Source organism: Eschrichtius robustus, chromosome 9 (genome assembly GCF_028021215.1).
Source record: "Eschrichtius robustus isolate mEscRob2 chromosome 9, mEscRob2.pri, whole genome shotgun sequence".
Lineage (NCBI taxonomy): Eukaryota > Metazoa > Chordata > Mammalia > Artiodactyla > Eschrichtiidae > Eschrichtius > Eschrichtius robustus.
Genome location: NC_090832.1, coordinates 17032797 through 17052240, shown reverse-complemented (window position 1 = coordinate 17052240; position 19444 = coordinate 17032797). Strand labels below are relative to the sequence as shown.

The 19444-nt window shown below is 38.7% G+C and overlaps 1 protein-coding gene across 2 annotated transcripts in view; it reads left to right on the top strand.

Annotated features, from left to right (window-relative positions):
• UST (uronyl 2-sulfotransferase) overlaps window positions 1–19444 on the top strand; it is a 288030-nt gene that overhangs the window by 146391 nt on the left and 122195 nt on the right. For both annotated transcript variants that reach the window (XM_068550775.1, XM_068550776.1), the window contains exon 3: window positions 15319–15474. In XM_068550775.1, coding sequence (XP_068406876.1) covers window positions 15319–15474 — 156 coding nt within the window. The remainder of the gene's footprint in view (window positions 1–15318; window positions 15475–19444) is intronic.

Sequence of the window (19444 nt, the reverse complement as noted above, 5' to 3'; positions counted from 1 at the left end):
TCCCCTGCATTGGCAGGCAGATTCTCAACCACTGCGCCACCAGGGAAGCCCCAGGTGCCTGTTTCTTAACCAGTCACTATATTCAGTGGATGGATGTGCTGGTTGGCCATGCCTGATTAAAACACCTTCCCGTGAAGCAAGAGTTGAGGGTAGCCCTCCAGAATCCCATGAACAGCAGGGGAGGGAGTGATGCTCCAGAAAAAAATGGAGGTATTGTTGCTAGAGGAGGGAAGAACAACTACAATTGTTAATTTTAATAAACTACTGTGAACTGAGTCAGGTTTGCAGGTAGTCTACCATGAGGTTGTGGATATGACTGTAGGCAAAGAAAGATAAATCATAAGCTGATGCTTTAACAGTCCAGAGAGTAATGGGAATGCATTTTATTTGTTTGTCGATGGACTTATTTAATATTTTGCTCACCTTCAAATAATTTGAGGCTATTTATAGAAAATGTAACACAAAACATGATAAAATATAAAGGAAAACATATCAGGGACATGGAAAATATAAATTAAAATAGAAACTATGTAAGAGAGACCATAAATTCCAAAAAATTGCTGTAATTGAACAGCTTTTACTCTGAATTTCCTAGTAGCTAAAGGAAGAACGAGGCTGTAAATGGTTGCAGAGTTCTCATTTTCCATGAAGCAGAAATATACTAGTTTTTCAGATAGTGAGTGGGATAGAGAGCGTGAGTTTGGGGTTGAATACTAGCCTTGCAGTTGACCTTGGACAAATAATTTAATCCCTCTAATTCTCAGTTTTTTCATCTTTTATGTGGGAGTACTTGTGCTCATGGTATTGGGTTGTTTCACAAATTGAAGATAACTGCACATAAGGTACCAACGAATAAGAGCCCTGAGATGAGACAAAAATGAGAAAGTTAGGAAACAGTGTGGTCAGTTACATCCCAAACACAAACACAAAACTGAATTGCGTGATGCTGTATCTTATAGTGTCCCTTGATGACCACCAGGGACATGATGACAAAATATCACTTGGTTAAAGCACCTCTTAATGGAGCTAAGAAATTATGCTCCAAAAAACAGCCTTGTGATGGCCTAACTTGGTCCAAGACAAAAAATCCGGAGGGTACAGAGAAATGATTGAGTCTGTTCTTCAAACAATCTTCCTTACGTATCGTGTCCTTTTGATAGACTTGAACAGAGAGCCACTCAAAGATATAGTCCCTGATGGGGACCTGGAGTGGAGTTGTTGGTGGCTGATAAGCCCCTGTGAGTCAGTGATGTAGGTTGGACATCAGGCCTCACTAAGACTCTGGTCCAGGACGAGGGTCATCCTGTGGGCAAGGACTACATTTTACCCTACTGCTCCAGGAAAATCCCAGTCAGAGAATCAGCAATGGACTCTCAAAACCTGTGCCTCTTCCTCTCTATTCATTCTTCAGTTTTCTTAATTTTACCACATTTATCTGTCTTAACATAAACTCTCCTAAGAACAGTTTTCTTATTGCTTATTCCGGTCAACTCCTTGACAATTACAGGGAAAATCAGAAATTTTATATCTGATGGGGACTTTCTAGCTATTAAGACAGTTGTTGCTCTACACATTGTCTTCCTTTTTTCTCTTTCTATTAGATGGTAGAGTCTTGAGGGATGGCAAATATTCGTGTCAATTAAAAAATATTTTGGAAGATAATGATTTCTTTCATTTAGCAGTGTTTGATAGCCTGAATGTAATAATAGTTCCCTATAGGACGTGGGATGCTTCATCTATCTTGGTGGGGATTTCTGAAAAAGCTGTTTACCCAGCACCAAGTAACAAATGAAAACAAATAAAAACCAGCCTACAGATACTGTGGAAACAGACTCTCCACGGTCAGATCCATGCTGATGGATTGGGTCGATATTGCATGCCACACTTGTTCAATATTAATTCATTTATGAAAAAGTTGTACTTGTAAAAAAGCCTCCAATATGTAGGCAGTATGAAATTTCTTCATCTGAGAGCAATTTTTGTATCTTATTACCATCTCTAGCTAAAAATACCTTATGAATTCTAGATTCTTGTGTGGAGTTAACCTTCCAGCTCAAGTTCACCTTGTTGCTAATTCTCCATCTCATTTCAGTGCATGGGGGTTGATGTCATTTTATGTAGAAGGGGAATGTATTTCATCTGTCCACTTCTCCAGCTGTCAGCAAACCTGTGCCTGGGAGGAAGCTGCAGGGGTATATATGGGCCACAACCAGCAAGTAGAGCCGTGTTGTTGTTTAGAAATGTTCTCCGTGTCTGCCACTCTTACTCCCTTTTCTGCAGCTGAGGAATGGGGTTTCATGAATGGGTGTTTGAAGAATCAAGAACAATGGGGCCTTTGAGTACTTTGGTACAGCAGGCCCTATTTGTTGCTTACCCCACATTCATTTCCCCTCAGTCTCCTCTTCTTTAGCAGAAATCTGATTTTGCTCAAATTTTACTCTGTGGGGAAGGTAATCCCATCCCCAGCTCAAAGGTGAATCATGAGTAATTTAAGCCTATAGTGGTTGTCTCATTTCGTTTGCTAATGGTTAGTTGAGATGTGGGCTGGTGGCTTAGATCTGACCAAGGAAACATGAGGGGAAATTTTCTCAGGACCTTCTAAGTAAGATTTTCAGATCTTAAAGGAAGCACTCAAGAAAGATAGTCTCTTCTTCCTCTGGAGTTTGGCATTCTTCATGAGATGGCTAGAATTGCAGCAGCCATGATGCAACCTGAGGAAAGCTAGTCTGAGGACAATACTGACATATGAGGATAGCAGAGCAAAATGGAACAAAAATATGGAATGAATCCTAAAATCTCCATACCTAAGGACTTCTGTTTTGAAAGAGAATATATTTTTGTTTTGTTTACTTATTTCTAAGAGAATACGGAGATATTCAGGTTTGGTTCCTGACCACTGCAATAAAGTGAGTATAGCAATAGAGTCACGTTCATTTTTTTGGTTTCCCAGTGAGTATAAAAGTTATGTTTGCTATACTGCAGTCTATTAAGTGTACAGTAGCGTTATGTCTAAAAAAACAAATTACATACCTTAATTAGAAATACTTCATTGCTAAAAAATGCTAACCATCTTCTGAGTGTTCAGCAAGTTGTAATAGTCACATCAAAGATCACTGAGCACCATAACAAATATAATAATAATGAAAAAGTTTAAAATTTTGCAAGAATTACCAAAGTGTGACACAGAGACACAAAGTGAGCAAATGCTGTTGGAAAAATGGCGCCAATAGACTTGCTGGGTACACGGTTGCCGTAAACCTTCAATTTGTAAAAGAAAAACAAAAACAAAACCCACAATATCTGTGAAGCATAATAAAGCAAATCACAGTAAAACGAGATATGCCTATGTATTTTTCTTATTGTTTGAACTGGGTTGGATTTTCTGTTACCTGCCAACAAAAGCATCCTTACTGATATATGGAGATAAGACATAAAGCAATCATGGAAATCCTTAGCCATGTTCAACCCAGTTGTTCTTAGAGGCTGCAGCGCCTCAGTTTTCCTGCCTTGTCTTTCTAAGCCCAGTGGGCATGAGGGGGCAACACTAGCAGTGGATGAATTTTGCATGGTGCGTTCTCCTTGCATATCACACATGCAACGCACACACGCTCATGAATGTGAAAAATGCCAAGAAGCCAACTCTGTGTAGCCAAGTCAAGCTTGGAGGGCAAGAAAGTTCCTTATCGGTTCATACCAACAAGAGTTAGGTAGGTATATTTTGGCAAAGGGAGAATGACTGAATTAAAGCAACAAAATTTCTAGAGATACCAAGGGCCAGCTTAAATGTCGTGCTCTCTGTGAAACCTCCTCTGAGTCCCCAAGGCCAAGTTCATCACTCCTTCTCCCTGTTCTTGTACCATATCCCTGGCAGGGCATTTGCCACAGGTTATCAGAGCAAGTGGTGCCAGTGGTTGGTTCACTTGCTAGATTGTGAGTTCACACAGGGCAGGGAACTAGTTGTAACCTTTGTTGTATTCACTCATTTAACAATGATTTATTCTGTATCTCCTATGTGCCAGGCATTGAGCTGTACTGAAGATACAATAGTAAGGAAAAGCAGATTTGTCCCTATAGTCATGGAATTTAGACTCTAATCCAAGACAGATAATCAGATCATCACAATAACCAATTAATTTCATGCCATTAACCAAATGAATGGCACTCAGTAATTATCTGTTGAATTCAGTCACAGAATTTTCAGTATTCCATAGGGCCTCTTATCCTCCCGGAGGCTAGCCTAAGTTCATATTGCGGGGGAAAGGCTCCCAGGGACAAGCAAGATTCAGCCCCAGTGTACAAGCTCTTTTCAAGCCTCTGCTTACATTTGCTTGCTAATGTCTCATTGGCCAAAGCAAGTCACAAGGCCAGGCCCAAGGTCCATGTCGGAGGACGTTATACTCTTCGTGGATATAGGCAGGTGGAATTGGTTGGGGGCAGTTGCTGTCCCAATCTGCCACACTATTTTAAAGTGTGGTTTATGTTATGAAAAGCTTAAACTCAGCCAAGGAATTCAAACGATGATCATCTGAATCCAAGAATAAGGTTCTTGCTCCAAATTCACACTCAAACTAAAACTTGATTCAGACATTTTAAATGGAAAAAAATGATATGGTTCACAGTGAACAATGGATCTAAGGCTTTGGTTTTAAGAATTTTACATGGTGCCTTGATGAGAAAGAGGAGTATTGGCAACCCAGCGTGGCTGGTCACCCAGCATTTGTACCATTTACAATGAGGGCAGTCTTCCCTTGTGAAGTCTGTCATGAGAATATTTGACTCTTCTCCCCACCAATAACCAAAGGAAACCATTCTAAACTGACTGGTTGGCCCATACCAGCAATACCTGCTATAAATTATGACATGTACAATCAATAACCAACACTTCTCCTCTATTGCATTATAACAAATGAATTTTTAGATTAGTTTCAGAGTATAAATTCTTAACTAAAAATAAAAATAGGACAGTTATAAATAAATAAAGCTTAACTTTCAGCAGACTTTCAAATCTTAAAGGTCTATATAAAGTGTCTACGCATGTTTTATTTGAAGAAGTGTGTGATTAAGAGAAAATGTGTTATAGATCTGAACGGCGAGTAAAATGAAGTATGTGGGTCTGGTAGAAAGATTATCAACCCAAAGGCATCTACAAAATTACAGATTCTAGTTCAAAAGTTAATGTATAAAGTCACTTGAATTGATTAATAATCGTAATGGAACAACTCCAGATCTAAAACTAATTTGAGGACCTGAGTTCTTCTCTGTTCTTACTGGGAAATCCGCAACTCTGATTCCCAGAGTTTTGTTTAATATAGACTTTTGGATCACTGAATACATAGCACAGAAGAAAGTGCCAGAAATGGCTAGCATTGGTCCAGATTTACTACAACAATATTACTTACAGTGCCTTTGCGCTCAACAAAACATATAAGGCATATACACATGCATGTACACACACACAGGAAGATGAGGGTTAAATAGGATTGCCAAACCCATATTGGGTTACTCCATTTCGTTTTGATTATAAAAACCGTAGAGAAGGTTTAAGAGGCTCTTACAAGAGTGGTCAGAGGGTTCAAACACAAGTGCAGTAGGGCTACCATATGTATTTGGAAGCAAGACCGAGTCCTGTGTAAACAATTTGAAATATTCCTTCAGGATGTTTTGTCCTCTAAAACTTGCGCATCCTCCGCATGGCATGTGGACTTCATTTCTCTTTTCTGTCAAACATATGTGTATTCCACGCACTCAGTTTTCCATGGGCTAAACTGAGGTTTGAATTTTAGAATCTGTAACATACTGTAGTAGTGAGATACCCAGATCATGGACTTCTTTTCTATGATTTGCATACTGATGAGAGAAAGAAGCATAAAGAATGTTGCAGAATTAGAAGTAAATCTGCCTTTTCTTAATATGTATATCTTCTTGGCATCTGTCAATTTGAAAATGTTCATCTGTCCATGGCACTGATAGCATTCATCCAAGGTCACCTGAAATTTGAGTTTTTAATCAAACTGGAAGTCATTTTTTTCTGAAGCATACTTCACAGTTCAACTATGATAGTTTAATAATCATCACTCCCAAAAATTACTTCTGGCTCCTTGTGAAAATTGCATCTTTGAGTGAGGATTTTGTTACGGTGTGCAGGGTATTACATTCTTGGGAATAGTGTAATGATGTTGTACATGATGGAGATAAGGACATTAGATAGACCAGAATGGAATATTTAAGAGCACAGGATGCCATTTAGATAACCCTCTGAACATCTGTAAGTATTGTGTATCCCTGCCTTAACATCGTGGGATGTGAACAGGAAGGAACCTTGAAATCATTGCGTTCAGTACCTCCAATTTATCCTTGAGGAAAATTTGGCCCAGAGATGCTATTCAAGGTCACTTGTTCAAGGTCACTATTTTGGCCAAGGGGAAAACCAGACTTTCCTGACTTTGAGTCCAGGGGACTTTCTTTACTTCACCATACTTTTTCTTATGTAATATAGCAAATAAGAGTGTTTCAGGGAATTCCCTGGCGGTCCAGCAGTTAGGACTGCATGCTTCCAGTGCTGGGGGCCCGGGTTTGATCTCTGGTGGGGGAACTAAGATCCCGCAAGCCGCACAGCGCGGCCAAAAAAAAAAAAAAAAAAAAAAAACAGAAAGTTGCAGAATATGAGTGTGAAGAAAAAAATTGATAAACTTCCCTTATAGTCTTAGGGAACAACCAAAACAGCATCTTCTAAATAATAAATATGACAGCATTGGTTCTAAAACAACATTTAATAGTATTTTCATCCCAACAGTTTGTCTATTTAAAAGACAGATATTTATTAATTATCTACTATGCACATACCAGGTAGACCCAGTCTATTAGAGGAATAAAACAGATGGATTTGTAAAGAAGTTACAGCTGTATTTGCCTTTCTGTAGATAACATTAGACATGGAACTATTTCAAGTAGGAGCAGGGGGAAAGGAGAAAGCATAAGGTTCAGATTTGGCAAGGCTTCTGGAAGAAGATGGGTTATGAATAATTAGAAGATACAAGGATGTCATTCGAGAGTTGCAGGTAGGAAGAGCTTTCCATTCAGGAGGTGGCAATGAGGGAAAAGATAGTTCTTTAACGGGTCCTATATGTTTCCTCCTCTGGAATGGAGGAAATGAGCCTAGGGGTCTGGAGAGTTGATGGTGATTAGAAAACATGCATCTGGGTAACTGAAAAAATTATCAGTTAAAAATTATGCATTAGAGATGCATCTGTTAGAAGACCTAGAATGGCTTGATGGGCAAAAGCCAGTGAGAATCACTGCTGAGTTCTGGACAGCACTGCTGGAAGGCCGAGCCCTGTACAGACTTTGGTGTTTGGTGATGGTCTTAAAAAAAACAGAGAACTCGAAGTGACTAAAGCTGTAGAAGGGAGGAGAAAGCATAAGAGGAGCACAGAGGAAGATTTATTACATGACAAGCCCAAACAAGAGTGGGACATGTACGGAAATGCCAGAGGTTCCAAAAGAGAACCGTGAATGCCCATGGAGCTGGAATCCATGTCTGCAACACAAATTACTGGAACTTTTTTTCCTGTTTCTTTTATGAATATATTTGACAAGGAAAAATGTAAAAATCTTGTGTCAATTTTTAAGGCATTTCCAGGTGATATCTTGATAATATAGATTGAAATTAATCATTTAATAGCCTCAGAAGAGAGCATGATTTACTGGGGTTTTTGTTTTTGTTTTTATAAATTTATTTATTTATTTGGCTGTGTTGGGTCTTCGTTTCTGTGCGAGGGCTTTCTCTAGTTGCGGCAAGCGGGGGCCACTCTTCATCGCGGTGCGCGGGCCTCTCACTGTCGCGGCCTCTCTTGCTGCGGAGCACAGGCTCCAGATGCGCAGGCTCAGTAGTTGTGGCTCACGGGCCTAGTTGCTCCGCGGCATGTGGGATCTTCCCAGACCAGGGCTCGAACCCGTGTCCCCTGCACTGGCAGGCAGACTCTCAACCACTGCGCCACCAGGGAAGCCCGATGTACTGGGTTTTAGCCCAGCCCTCGCCTCTTACCGATGAGAATGCTGAGGCTCCGCGGTGCGATGGGACTAGCTCCTGACACCGCAGTGTCCTAGGAAGCTTTAAAGCAGGGATTCGCTGAATGCATCTGAACTGCTCCAAGTCCTATGGACAGTGAATACCAGAACTGTCCCTGAGTTCAAGCCTCACAAAGCCCTGGCCGTGACTCTTCCCCGCATTGGTGTGAGGAACTGTGGGATGGAGATGCTGTGAAATCACAAAGTGAATTTTATTCCTCAAAGAAAATCATTCATCTTTAGCATAATATTGGTACTAAGGGTCTAATGCTCTGACACTGTTTAGTATAAATTTCAGTCAACCTACACATTCAGTTACCCAGCACACCTGTTCTCTAATCATTCTAGGCGAGTAGGCACTTACCATAGTGTAAGCATATTTGTCAGGTTGATCATGACCTTGAACTATGGGTGGGAGGCCAGTGGCACTCCAGGGAGACCCAAGGAGGACATGAGAGTGCCTTTCACCCAGACTCTTCTCCAGTATCATGCAGGCAACCCTCTCCCCACCTTAATCCCTCGTCAGGCTGTATGGAACCACCCAGCAGCTTAACATGGAAGGCTAGGAGTCCTCTACAAGAGCAGTTCTTGAAACGGACCTGGAAGTAGTAGGGCCTCAGGGGAGCTCTTAAAGCCAGACTCCTGACCCTCATCATCCTAGACTTTCTGTTTCAGTTAGTCTAAGAGTGGAGCCCAGAAATCTGGAGTTTTAAAAGTTCCATAGGTAATTCAGATATATAGCCATTTGGGAACCACAGCTTGTCACATACTATATTAAATATCATTTTGCAAAGACTTAAAAGCAGGATTGATGTTCATTCTTCCAACAAGACCAGTCCGCAGAGAGACCTATAATCATGGACTATGAAAGTCTAGGTGCAGACCAAGTTTGCTTTTTACCTAAAAAGTCTTCTTTCCCTGCCCCATTTCAAACCTGGGAGAAGCTGTTGAATTGTGGACGTCATCTGGTGGTATTTACTGTTGTGCTTAGGATTTTGGACAGACTTCTGTTTATTGGGCATGCTCCACACAGGCCTGTCAGGCCCTGGGGATTTGTGGCATTTGCAGAACTTACAAGGCAGGCAACATAAAAATATATCATTCACAGAGTGAAATATTTTGGAGCTCCCTTTGCTTTTACAAATTGGCCATAAAATAGAAACCACAGACACAACATTCGTATAACCATAGTTGCCAAGAATGAAGAATCATTTGGGGTGGGGGGGGGGGTGAGGGTTTTTGTTGTGTACTTCTTTATAGGACACTCAAAGAAAGAGTAAGTATTCAAAATTTGTGTGCAAATGATAATAGGAACATTAAAGTTGAGATGCCTGACAATTGGCAAATATCTGTTGAAGAAAATAGGGATTTGAGGTTGATCTTAAGAGGTCTTTAGGCGTCTTTTCACGGTTGTTAAGTTTACCATTTGCTTGTCTTGATAGACATTTCAAGTGCATTTAGGATTTTATATATATTTTACTATGACTTATTGCTTCCTGTTTTTTCCTTTCCTAGTGAAGTGGGTCACAATATCCAAGGCAGCTGTGACTGCCTATGATAGATTAGGGGAAGGAATAAAGGGAAAACTATATCCTTCTGCTCTTCTCCCATTAGCTGCTCTGACACTCTGGGCTTACATTAGCTTATAAAATCTGTCCAGAGGAAGGAGAAAGAGAGGCCAGTCGACTCCTGTCAGTTCCAGCTGAGGATCGGGGGATATAAGTAATGGATGAGTAATGCCCGATGATAGGCGTTGTGATCGTTGACTGTTGAACAGTAGCATTTAATGAGGTTGGACACATTCAAGACATGACAAAAAGAAAGAGCATCTCTGTTGCAGAAGCCAAACTAGAGGTCATTTTCACCCTTTGATGTGGTAGTATATTAAATAGAGTGTCGTTTTGGGGTCAGGAGAGCTGCAAGCTGGGCTTTAGTTGTTACGTGCCACTTTTTGGCTTTGTCACCTTGAACATGCCAAATGATCTCTCTGGCCTCGTTTTACTCACCTAAATATAGTGCTACTATCTACCTCACAGGGTACTCGAGAGGATGGAAAGACAAGGTCAAGGTAAAGACAAGGTGAAGCTCTAGCCAAGTCAAACGCAGATTGGGCTGGGGATGGGGGTGATAGGGGTGGGCGTGCAAGGTGGGGAGGGAGTTGGAATGGATGGATTAGTCCACATTGCCTCTAGACCTCAAACCCTGTCGTTCTGTGAATGTATGATCTATGGGACAGAGGAGGGCACACAGGAGAGTCACTTAGGTGCTATGAATGATGCTTAAATCATTTGATAATTTAAACTCCTAGAGAAAGGCACAATAGAGTGAAGACGATTATGCTATTTGATTCACTATCTCTAACAAGGATTAAAATAATTTACATGGCACAGAGCCTGGGACAGGGTCTTTTGTCATCAACAAAAGATGACAGTGATTGGTAAAGCAGACTTCAGGAGCAAATTTATAGTTCTACCAAAAGCAGTGATGAATCAACTTGTTGCCATTGTTAATTTTAACACCTTATCCCAAACCACCAAATCAACACATTGATTTGGCCTGACTAAATTTGCTAATTTCCAGTGGATTCCATAGGTTTTTAGAAAAGGACTTAAGAGCCCCACCCTAAATTTGAGAGAGGTTTATGTTTGTGATGGTGTATGCTGTGTCTTTAAAAGTCACAAGACTGATTCCAGAAGTTTTATCTGAAAACACAGTTCCTAGTTCTATCTTTATACCCTGTAGCTGTACATTGGCATTTAAATAAATGGTAAAATTGGAGTCACGTTGGGGATTTTTCAAACATTTTTGTAGATATAGCTGTTTTTTTCAAATATCATTGTATTATAGCAGCAGGAATGATGCAGGGATTTTTGTTTTTATATGTGTTCTTTTTAAATATCAGATATTTATGATCATTATTTGGGAGCTTCCCACAAAACTAATGAAAGAATTGGAGTGAACATATTTTTAAAAACTAACTAACCAATAACCCAAAGGTAAATAACATCCTTAGCTATTAGCAAAAGAGAGTAGATAGATATTAAGCCTGCTACTGTGTTGATTACCCAAGAAATTCAGGAGAAATTAAGTGTTTCCATCTAAGGTTTCTAAGTGCCTCTGTTCTTCATCTAAGTCTTCTAAGATATACTCTGCACTCTTAAAATAAAGTGCTTAATATGTGGTAACTCACATCTTCTAGATCATCAGCTTAGTCATAACAAATTCTCCCTTGCTGTTCTGTGCTGGGCTAGAAGACAGGGAAAAATGCATTCACCCAATTCTTGAACAGTTTAAGTCCTGAAAGAAATAAAAATTTGTGTTTATTTTGGCAGCTTTGTCACAACCGTAGTCTATCCCCCAGACCAGTTATTATGGAAAATCCAACTTACAAACACTATTAATATCATTCTATTAAACACGAAGCCCAGTTCAACCTCGTTGGGTCATAACCTCATAAAGTAAGAACTAAATAATTTATCTGAATATCTGAACTTCTGCAGTCATTGCCAGAGAACAGACTTTTGGGGTACTCACTGATTGAACCATAAGTAAAATGGCCTATTATAATGATGGTCTTTTACCCTGATGACTTGTATTAGCATTTGGTCAGGAAGATCAGAGGTGCATTGGAAGATTCTCCTGGTCTCACAGTTTAGTGGAATCACTGCGTTAGTGTTAAACAGTACATTAAACCTATCAGAGCTGCCAAGAACCAATCGATGTCTGTTGAGACCCTATGTATCCAAGGCATTTTCTAGGCACTGTGAGGGCACATAATAGAACATACAGACTGGCCCTAAGGAAACAAAGTACTGCTCATTTAAAAATATATATATATATGAAGAATTATATCAAAATGGTACATAACTGGTTGCTAAGTGAGTGATGTAAGTATTATATTTTACTCCAATGACAATTAGCCTTGAAACTCCAAATTTACGAAATGCTGCTCTGCATATAAAACATTTTAGGAAATTAAACCTAGAATTACAAAGGCAAAAATTCAAGTTGCATACCATAGGCAAGTTTGGGGTATGTTTGTGTTTATATTGTACTATATTCTTTAGCTTTGGGTCTCTTTATGGCCTTCTGTTATGGATATGTGCTGAATGAAGGAATCTTTTGATTATCATTTGTCAATTATTGCTCAATGCTGAGCATTCAAAATGGAAATAATATCTTTATTGGGGATATAAATATTTAATCAGATACTTGTTATAATTACTTCTTAGTCTATCAAAATCGTCATAACTGGGCAATTAAAAGAGAAAAAGAAATAAAAGGCGTCCATATTGGAAAGGAAGAAGTAAAACTATCTCTGTTTGCAGATGACATGATCACGTATATTGAAAATCCTAAAGAATCCACACCAAAAAACTATTAAAGCTAACAAATGAGTTCAGCAAGATTGGAGGATACAAGATCAATATACAAAAATCAGTTGTATTTCTATCAGCTAACAGTCAATCCAAAAATTAAATTAAGAAAACAATTCCATTTATAATAGCATCAAAAAATAAATAAAAGGATTGTAAGGCTTCTACACTGAAAATTGCGACACATCAGTGAAACAAATTAAAGGAAAATCCAGTAAGTGGAAAGACATCCATATTCATGGATTGGAAGACTTAATATTATTAAAATGGCAATAGTCCCCATATTGATCTACAGATTCAACACAATCCCTATCAAAATCTCAACTGCCTTTTTTGCAGAAATTGATAAGCTGATCCTAAAATTCATACCGAAATGCAAGGGACCGAGAATAGCCAAAACAATCTTGAAGAAGAAGAACACAGTTGCAGAGATTCACCCTTCCCGATTTCAAAACTTATAACAAAGAAATAGTATCAAAATTCTGTGGTACTCAATGTTCACTGCAGCTCTATTTACAATAGCCAGGACATGGAAGCAACCTAAGTGTCCGTCCACAGATGAATGGATAAAGAAGACGTGGCACATATATACAAATGGAATATTAGCCATAAAAAGAAACCAAATTGAGTTATTTGTAGTGAGGTGGATGGACCTGGAGTCTGTCATACAGAGTGAAGTAAGTCAGAAAGAGAAAAACAAATACCGTATGCTAACACATATATATGGAATCTAAAAAAAAAAAAAAAATGGTTATGAAGAACCTAGGGGCAGGACAGGAATAAAAACGCAGACGTAGGGAATGGACTTGAGGACACGGGGAGGGGGAAGGGTAAGCTGGGACGAAGTGAGAGAGTGGCATGGACATATATACACTACCAAATGTAAAATAGATAGTTAGTAGGAAGCAGCCGCATAGCACAGGGAGATCAGCTAGGTGCTTTGTGACCACCTAGAGGGGTGGGATAGGGAGGGTGGGAGGGAGATGCAAGAGGGAGGAGATATGGGGATATATGTATATTTATAGCTGATTCACTTTGTTATAAAGCAGAAACTAACACACCGTTGTAAAGCAATAATACTCCAATAAAGATGTTAAAAAAAAAAAAAGATTCTGTGGTACTGACATAAGGATAAAAACATATGGATCAATGGAATAGAATTGAGAGTCCAGAAATAAACCCATAAATTTATGCTTAGTGGATTTTCAGTGAGGTACCAAACAGTTAAATGGAGAAAAAAAAACAGTATTTTCAATAAATGTTGCTGAGGCAGATGGATATTCACATGCAAAAGAAGGAAGTTAGATCACTAGCTCACACCATACACAAAATTAACTCAAAGTGAGTCAAAGACCTACATGTTAGCACTAAGACTATAAAACTTCTAGGAGAAAACACAGGTGTATATCTTTGTGACTTTGGATTAGGCAGTGGTTCCTTAGATATGATACCGAAAGCATGGGCAACCAAAGAAAAATTAGATAAATTGGACTCCATTAAGATTAAAAGCTTGTGTTTTGACACTATCAAGAAAGTGAAAAGGCAATCCATAGAATGGGAGAATATATTTGCAGATCATATATTTGCAAATCCAGAAAAAATATAGAACTTAAAACTCAACAATAAAAAGACAAATAACCCAATTTTAAAATGGGCAAAGGATTTGAATAGACATTTCTCCAAAGAAATTGTACAAATGGCCAATAAATACATGAAACATGCTCAACATCATTAGTCATCAGGGAAATGCAAATCAAATCCACAATGAGATACCACTTCACACCCATTAGGATGGCTATGATAATAATTAAAAAAACAGGCAATAACAAGTGTTGGAAAGGATGTGGAGAAACTGAAACTCTCATACACTGCTGGTGGGAATATAAAATGGTGCAGCTGTATTAAAAATAGTTCGGCAGTTCTTCAAAAGATTAAACGTAGAGTTACCATATGATCCAGCATTTCCACTCCTAGGATTTACTCAAGGTGAATCAAAAACATGTGTCTTCACAAAGACTTATAGACAGATGTTCATAGCATCATTATTCATAGTAGGCAAAAGGTGGAAACAAGCCAAATGTCCATCAACTGATGAGTGTATAAACAAAATACAGTATATCCATACAATGTAATATCATTTAGCCATATAACGAGATGAAGTACCGATTCATACTACAACACTGATGAACCTTAAAAACATTATGCTCAGTGAAAGAAGCCAGACACAAAAGGCCACATATCCTATGATTCCTTTTATATGAGATGTTCAGAATGCTATGGGCAAAGCCATAGAGCCAGAAAGTAGATAAATGGTTTCAGTGGATCAAGGTAATGTGGTAAATGGAAGTGACTGCTATGGGTATGGAGTTTCTTTTCAAATGCTCTGAAATTAGGTAGTGGTGATGGTTCACAATTTTGTGAATGTACTGAAACTCACTGAATATATACTTTAAAAGGGTGAATTTTATTGTATGGAAATTATGTCTCAATTTTTTAAATTACTATATTTCTCCTGAGCAGTCTACAGATTAAGTTCTGATAAAGCATAATATAACTTGCAAAAGAACATTATCATTAAAGCACATATTTACATATTTTGTTCCTAAGAAAAAAACAAAAGTAGTTTCACAATCAGTATTATAGATGGCATGAAATTTTACCAGTTTTAAGTATCAGGGCAGATGGATAAGGAGTCCAACGTTTCTCTCAAGTTATACTGTGAAGATAAATACGAGTTCATCACTTCCATTCTCTTGTTGGCTTCGTATGGACACTTCTCATTTAGATTGATCAGACATTTATTGTTCTGAAATTGAAGGAAGAACCCGAAGTATTTTAACCCACACCCTTTCATTTGCTCTCTCGTTCTGCCCAGGCGCTACCTTTCCCGAGCCAGGTGGTGTACAACAGAGTCGGCAAGTGTGGGAGTCGGACCGTGGTCTTGCTTCTGAGAATCCTGTCAGAGAAGCACGGATTCAATTTGGTTACGTCAGACATTCACAACAAAACCAGACTTACCAAAAATGAACAAGTAAGTTGTCTTTGCCCATGGTTAAGTTGTACTTCGGTGCAATTCATTTGTGTAATTAGTGGGTGCCTTCTGGAAGACCCTTTGAGTCCCTAACAGATGAATACCAGAGTTATAATGTCATACTGTGTTTTTGCCAGAGGGCGGAAGGAAATTTAAGTTAAGGATTCGGACAGAAGTCTTCAAACCAGGAAGTTTCCCTGAAGGGATACTTTTATTAAGACCAATGAAGGCTAGAGTACTCTGGTCATTGTATATTTAGCTAACATTAGCAATGCTTAAATATCAGAGAGTTACACCACTGAGCTATAAATAATGGTGACATTTTGGGAGCAAAAGTAAGAAAACTTTATTTTAATATTTCTTCCTCTGTGTTTCCTCACAAGTGTCCTAAGTCTTTATGGTTATCATAAAGAGAAAACCCTCTTTGGTCCAGGAATTTTGTTGGTTGATGGGGACATGAGCTTCCTATTATGGTAAGTTCAGGGGATCTTGAGTCTCCAAAACAGCTTTTGGCATATTCACTGGTAACAAAAGAATTACCCCATTTCCCGGGAATAAATCTGCCCTAATACAGCTGAACCATACAAGGGTCATGCTGGTGGTAGTGTAGGAGTGCTAGGTTCTGCCAGGAAGCTATACAGACAGATTCTACTTTGTAGGCTTACACGAAGTAGGCTTAACCATCTCCACTGAAATACTTTGCTAATGCAGAAAAGTTAGGCCTAGTGCTCCCACAATCATTTTACAGGGTCAAGTTTGTTAGCCTGCTCTCAGAAAGTTGCTTCAGTCCCCTTAGGTATTTAGGATGGATGAGTAGCCACCATTGTAAGTCAGGGTTCTCCAGAGAACAGAACTAGTAGGATGGAGATATATCGATAGATAGATAGATAGATAATAGATAGATAGATAATAGATAGATGATAGATAGATGATAGATAGATAGATAGGTAGATAGATAGATAGGAATAAAGAAAAGGAGATGTACTATGAGGAATTGGCTCATGCAACAGTGGAGGCTGAGAAGTTCCACCATCTGCCATCTGCAAGTTGAAGGCCCAGGAAAGCCATTGGTGTAATTGAGTCTGAGCTTGAGTGTGAAGGCCTGCAAACCAAGGGAGCCAATGATGTAAATCCCAGTCCGAGGGCAGGGGAATGTAAGATGAGATGTCCCAGCTTAATCAGTGAGGCAGGAAAAAAAAAATCGACTTCCTCCTTCTTCCACATTTTGTTCTATTCAGGCCTTCAAGGGATTGGATAAGGCCCACCCATACTGGGGAGGGAAATCTACTTTACTGAGTCCACTGATTCAAATGCTCATCTCATCCAGAAACACCCTCACAGATACACCCAGAAATATTGTTTAATCTGGGCATCCCTTTGCCAGTCAAACTGACACATAAAATTAACCATCATACCACTCAGTGACAAGGTAAGTTTGGGGAATAAACAAGGTATATGGTTGACTGTCAGGTTGAGACCATAATTATGGAAATTTCCACCCGTGTCTGCTTCTTTCTGACATGATCTTCACCTTTGAGGCATTCAAAACCTCACACACAAAGGGAATATGCAATAAGCATTCCTGTCTCTCTTATCACGGGGGATGGTAGGACTGTTTTAAGTGCATAACACAGCCAGCAGTACTTGCTATAAAGCCTGTATGTTTAGTGTTGTCCACAGTATAGAGATTAAAATGCCCATTCCTTTGGAAACTTCCATTAAAGAGTCTCTGAGTAACAAGTCTAAATAGTCATTATCAATCAGCAAAAAATATTTTGAGATTACCCCTTGCAGGTTCTGTAGTAGGTGCTCAATAGAAAAATTATATTTGGTGACATTTAAGGATATCCCAGTTTATCAATAATTTTCATAGGGGTAGGTTCTCTTTGATTTCCTTACCTTACTGAAGAACGAATAAGATTAGGGCTGAAAGAGAGTGACTATAATAAATAGCCTATGCTATTTTCACTACCTGAAAGAGAGTGACTATAATAAATAGCCTATGCTATTGCAATTTTATTATAAATATAAAATTTGGTTTTCTTTTGAGTCTTTGGGTCTGCTTATCAGGTTAGACTTAAATGTTCCTATGTGTGAAAACTATGCTCAGTTCTTGAAGCCTAACAAAACACAGTAGCTGGATTTTAGTTCCCACTGCTGAAAAGTGTAACAACCCAGAGGGAGCAAAGTAACAAAAGTATTAGACCCTGAGATGTTCAGGAAGGCCCTAGAAGAGCAAGCACAAAATGTGAAATTTAAATATACTGTGGGATTTTACACAAATCAACCTACTTTGTTTCCTATGAGGAACTGTCAAGGGAAGAATTTAGATTAAAAATGAAGAATAATTTACTAACGGTGCATGAATTGTTAAATCTTTTAGAAAGGGTTAAAGCCAAAGTCATCCTTCTCCTCTAAAATAGAGGTTAGCTCTCATCTGTTTGGAATGACTGGCTTGTCTAGAAGCCAGGGAATAGACTAGACAATCTTTTAAGGTTCTTCCCAGCCCTGTGATTCTGTGATATATTTATACAACTTCTACCATAATCTGTGTACAATTAGTTGAAACATTTCTGATTCCTGTGGTCAGTGTGACCTAGAATATATTTCATTACTTAGTTATTCCAGATTCCTATTAAATTATAAAGCAAGTTTTAAAAACTTAAGGGAAAGGTAAAGATGTGGTAGAAAAAAACAAATAAACAATTTTGATGTATTTAAAAACAAACATAAGGATAGTGACAGTTGCCTCTGTGCAGCTAGCCGAGCAGGCTGTGACATACAAGGAGAGCCAGGAAATGCCAGGACAAAAAAAAACAAGTTTGAAGTAGCTCAAGAATGTTTAAAGAAACTCTTTTTCTTTTTACGTGCATCCTTTTTCTAAAGTTTCAAAGGGCGTGAAACAAGCAAACAAAAAAATATTATTTTAACCTAACATATTCAAGAAATAATTTGTGGTGTGAATAGCTCCTCTTCTTGATAATTTATTAAAGGAAAAGGGGGTAAGTGATTTAGGAGACAAGTTAAAATTTTATAGTCAGTGGTTCTCAACATTACAGAGTAGAACTCTGAAAATGTGTTTCCATGGAAATACTGTTCTCTGGAGTTAATAACAATTCTGCTTCAGGTGCAGTACCAGTTAAACAGGCTCTTGTGGGCTGGCCCGGGACTCTCTCCACCATGTAGAACATTTCTTTTATGAGAAAATGTGTTCAAAGTTCCCAACTACTGACTTACAAATGAACTTCAGAAAAGTATCCACATATAAGGCTGGAATCATCTGTACCTTTGCATTCATACACAGTGGCACCTCTCTGGGCCAGAGTCAAATTCACACATACATTTCTCCCTGGAGGGTAGCTGTCATCACACAACACACACACACACACACACACACACACACATACACACCCATACCCATACGCACACATCCCCATTCAGTACTCGATTTTAAAAATCTATTTAATGGGATAAGACACTGAGGGATTATTAAAAAGGAAAGAGAACCTGAAAGACAGCAAATGTTAGAATGTCTATAAAAATCCCATTACATCTGCCCTTATAGAACTAGAAATGCCTTTGAAGTTAATATTTTAGAAAACTCTGCCTCAACAGAAGAACATGGACAGCTGGTGCTGGCCAAATTTTGGACCTTTGCAGGGCATATAATGCAAACCTAGGATGACATCATTTCATTTATGCTCTAAATCCAGATTTCAATTTCTTGGGCTAGTTTAGATAATTTCTTGGAAAATGGAGATTATGTACAATCTAAAAGATAAAGAACTATTTTCCAGAAGACATGGGGCGTGATTTCCAAAAGACTCATAACCATCTTTGTTAATGGTCTGACCCTATCTTTCAGAACGTTGCTCTAAGGATAACAAAAGTCAAAGTGTCACAGGCATATCACAGACATAAGAGTTCGAAATTATTTCATTCCGGTTGGAGAAAGGCAAAAATTGTTGGC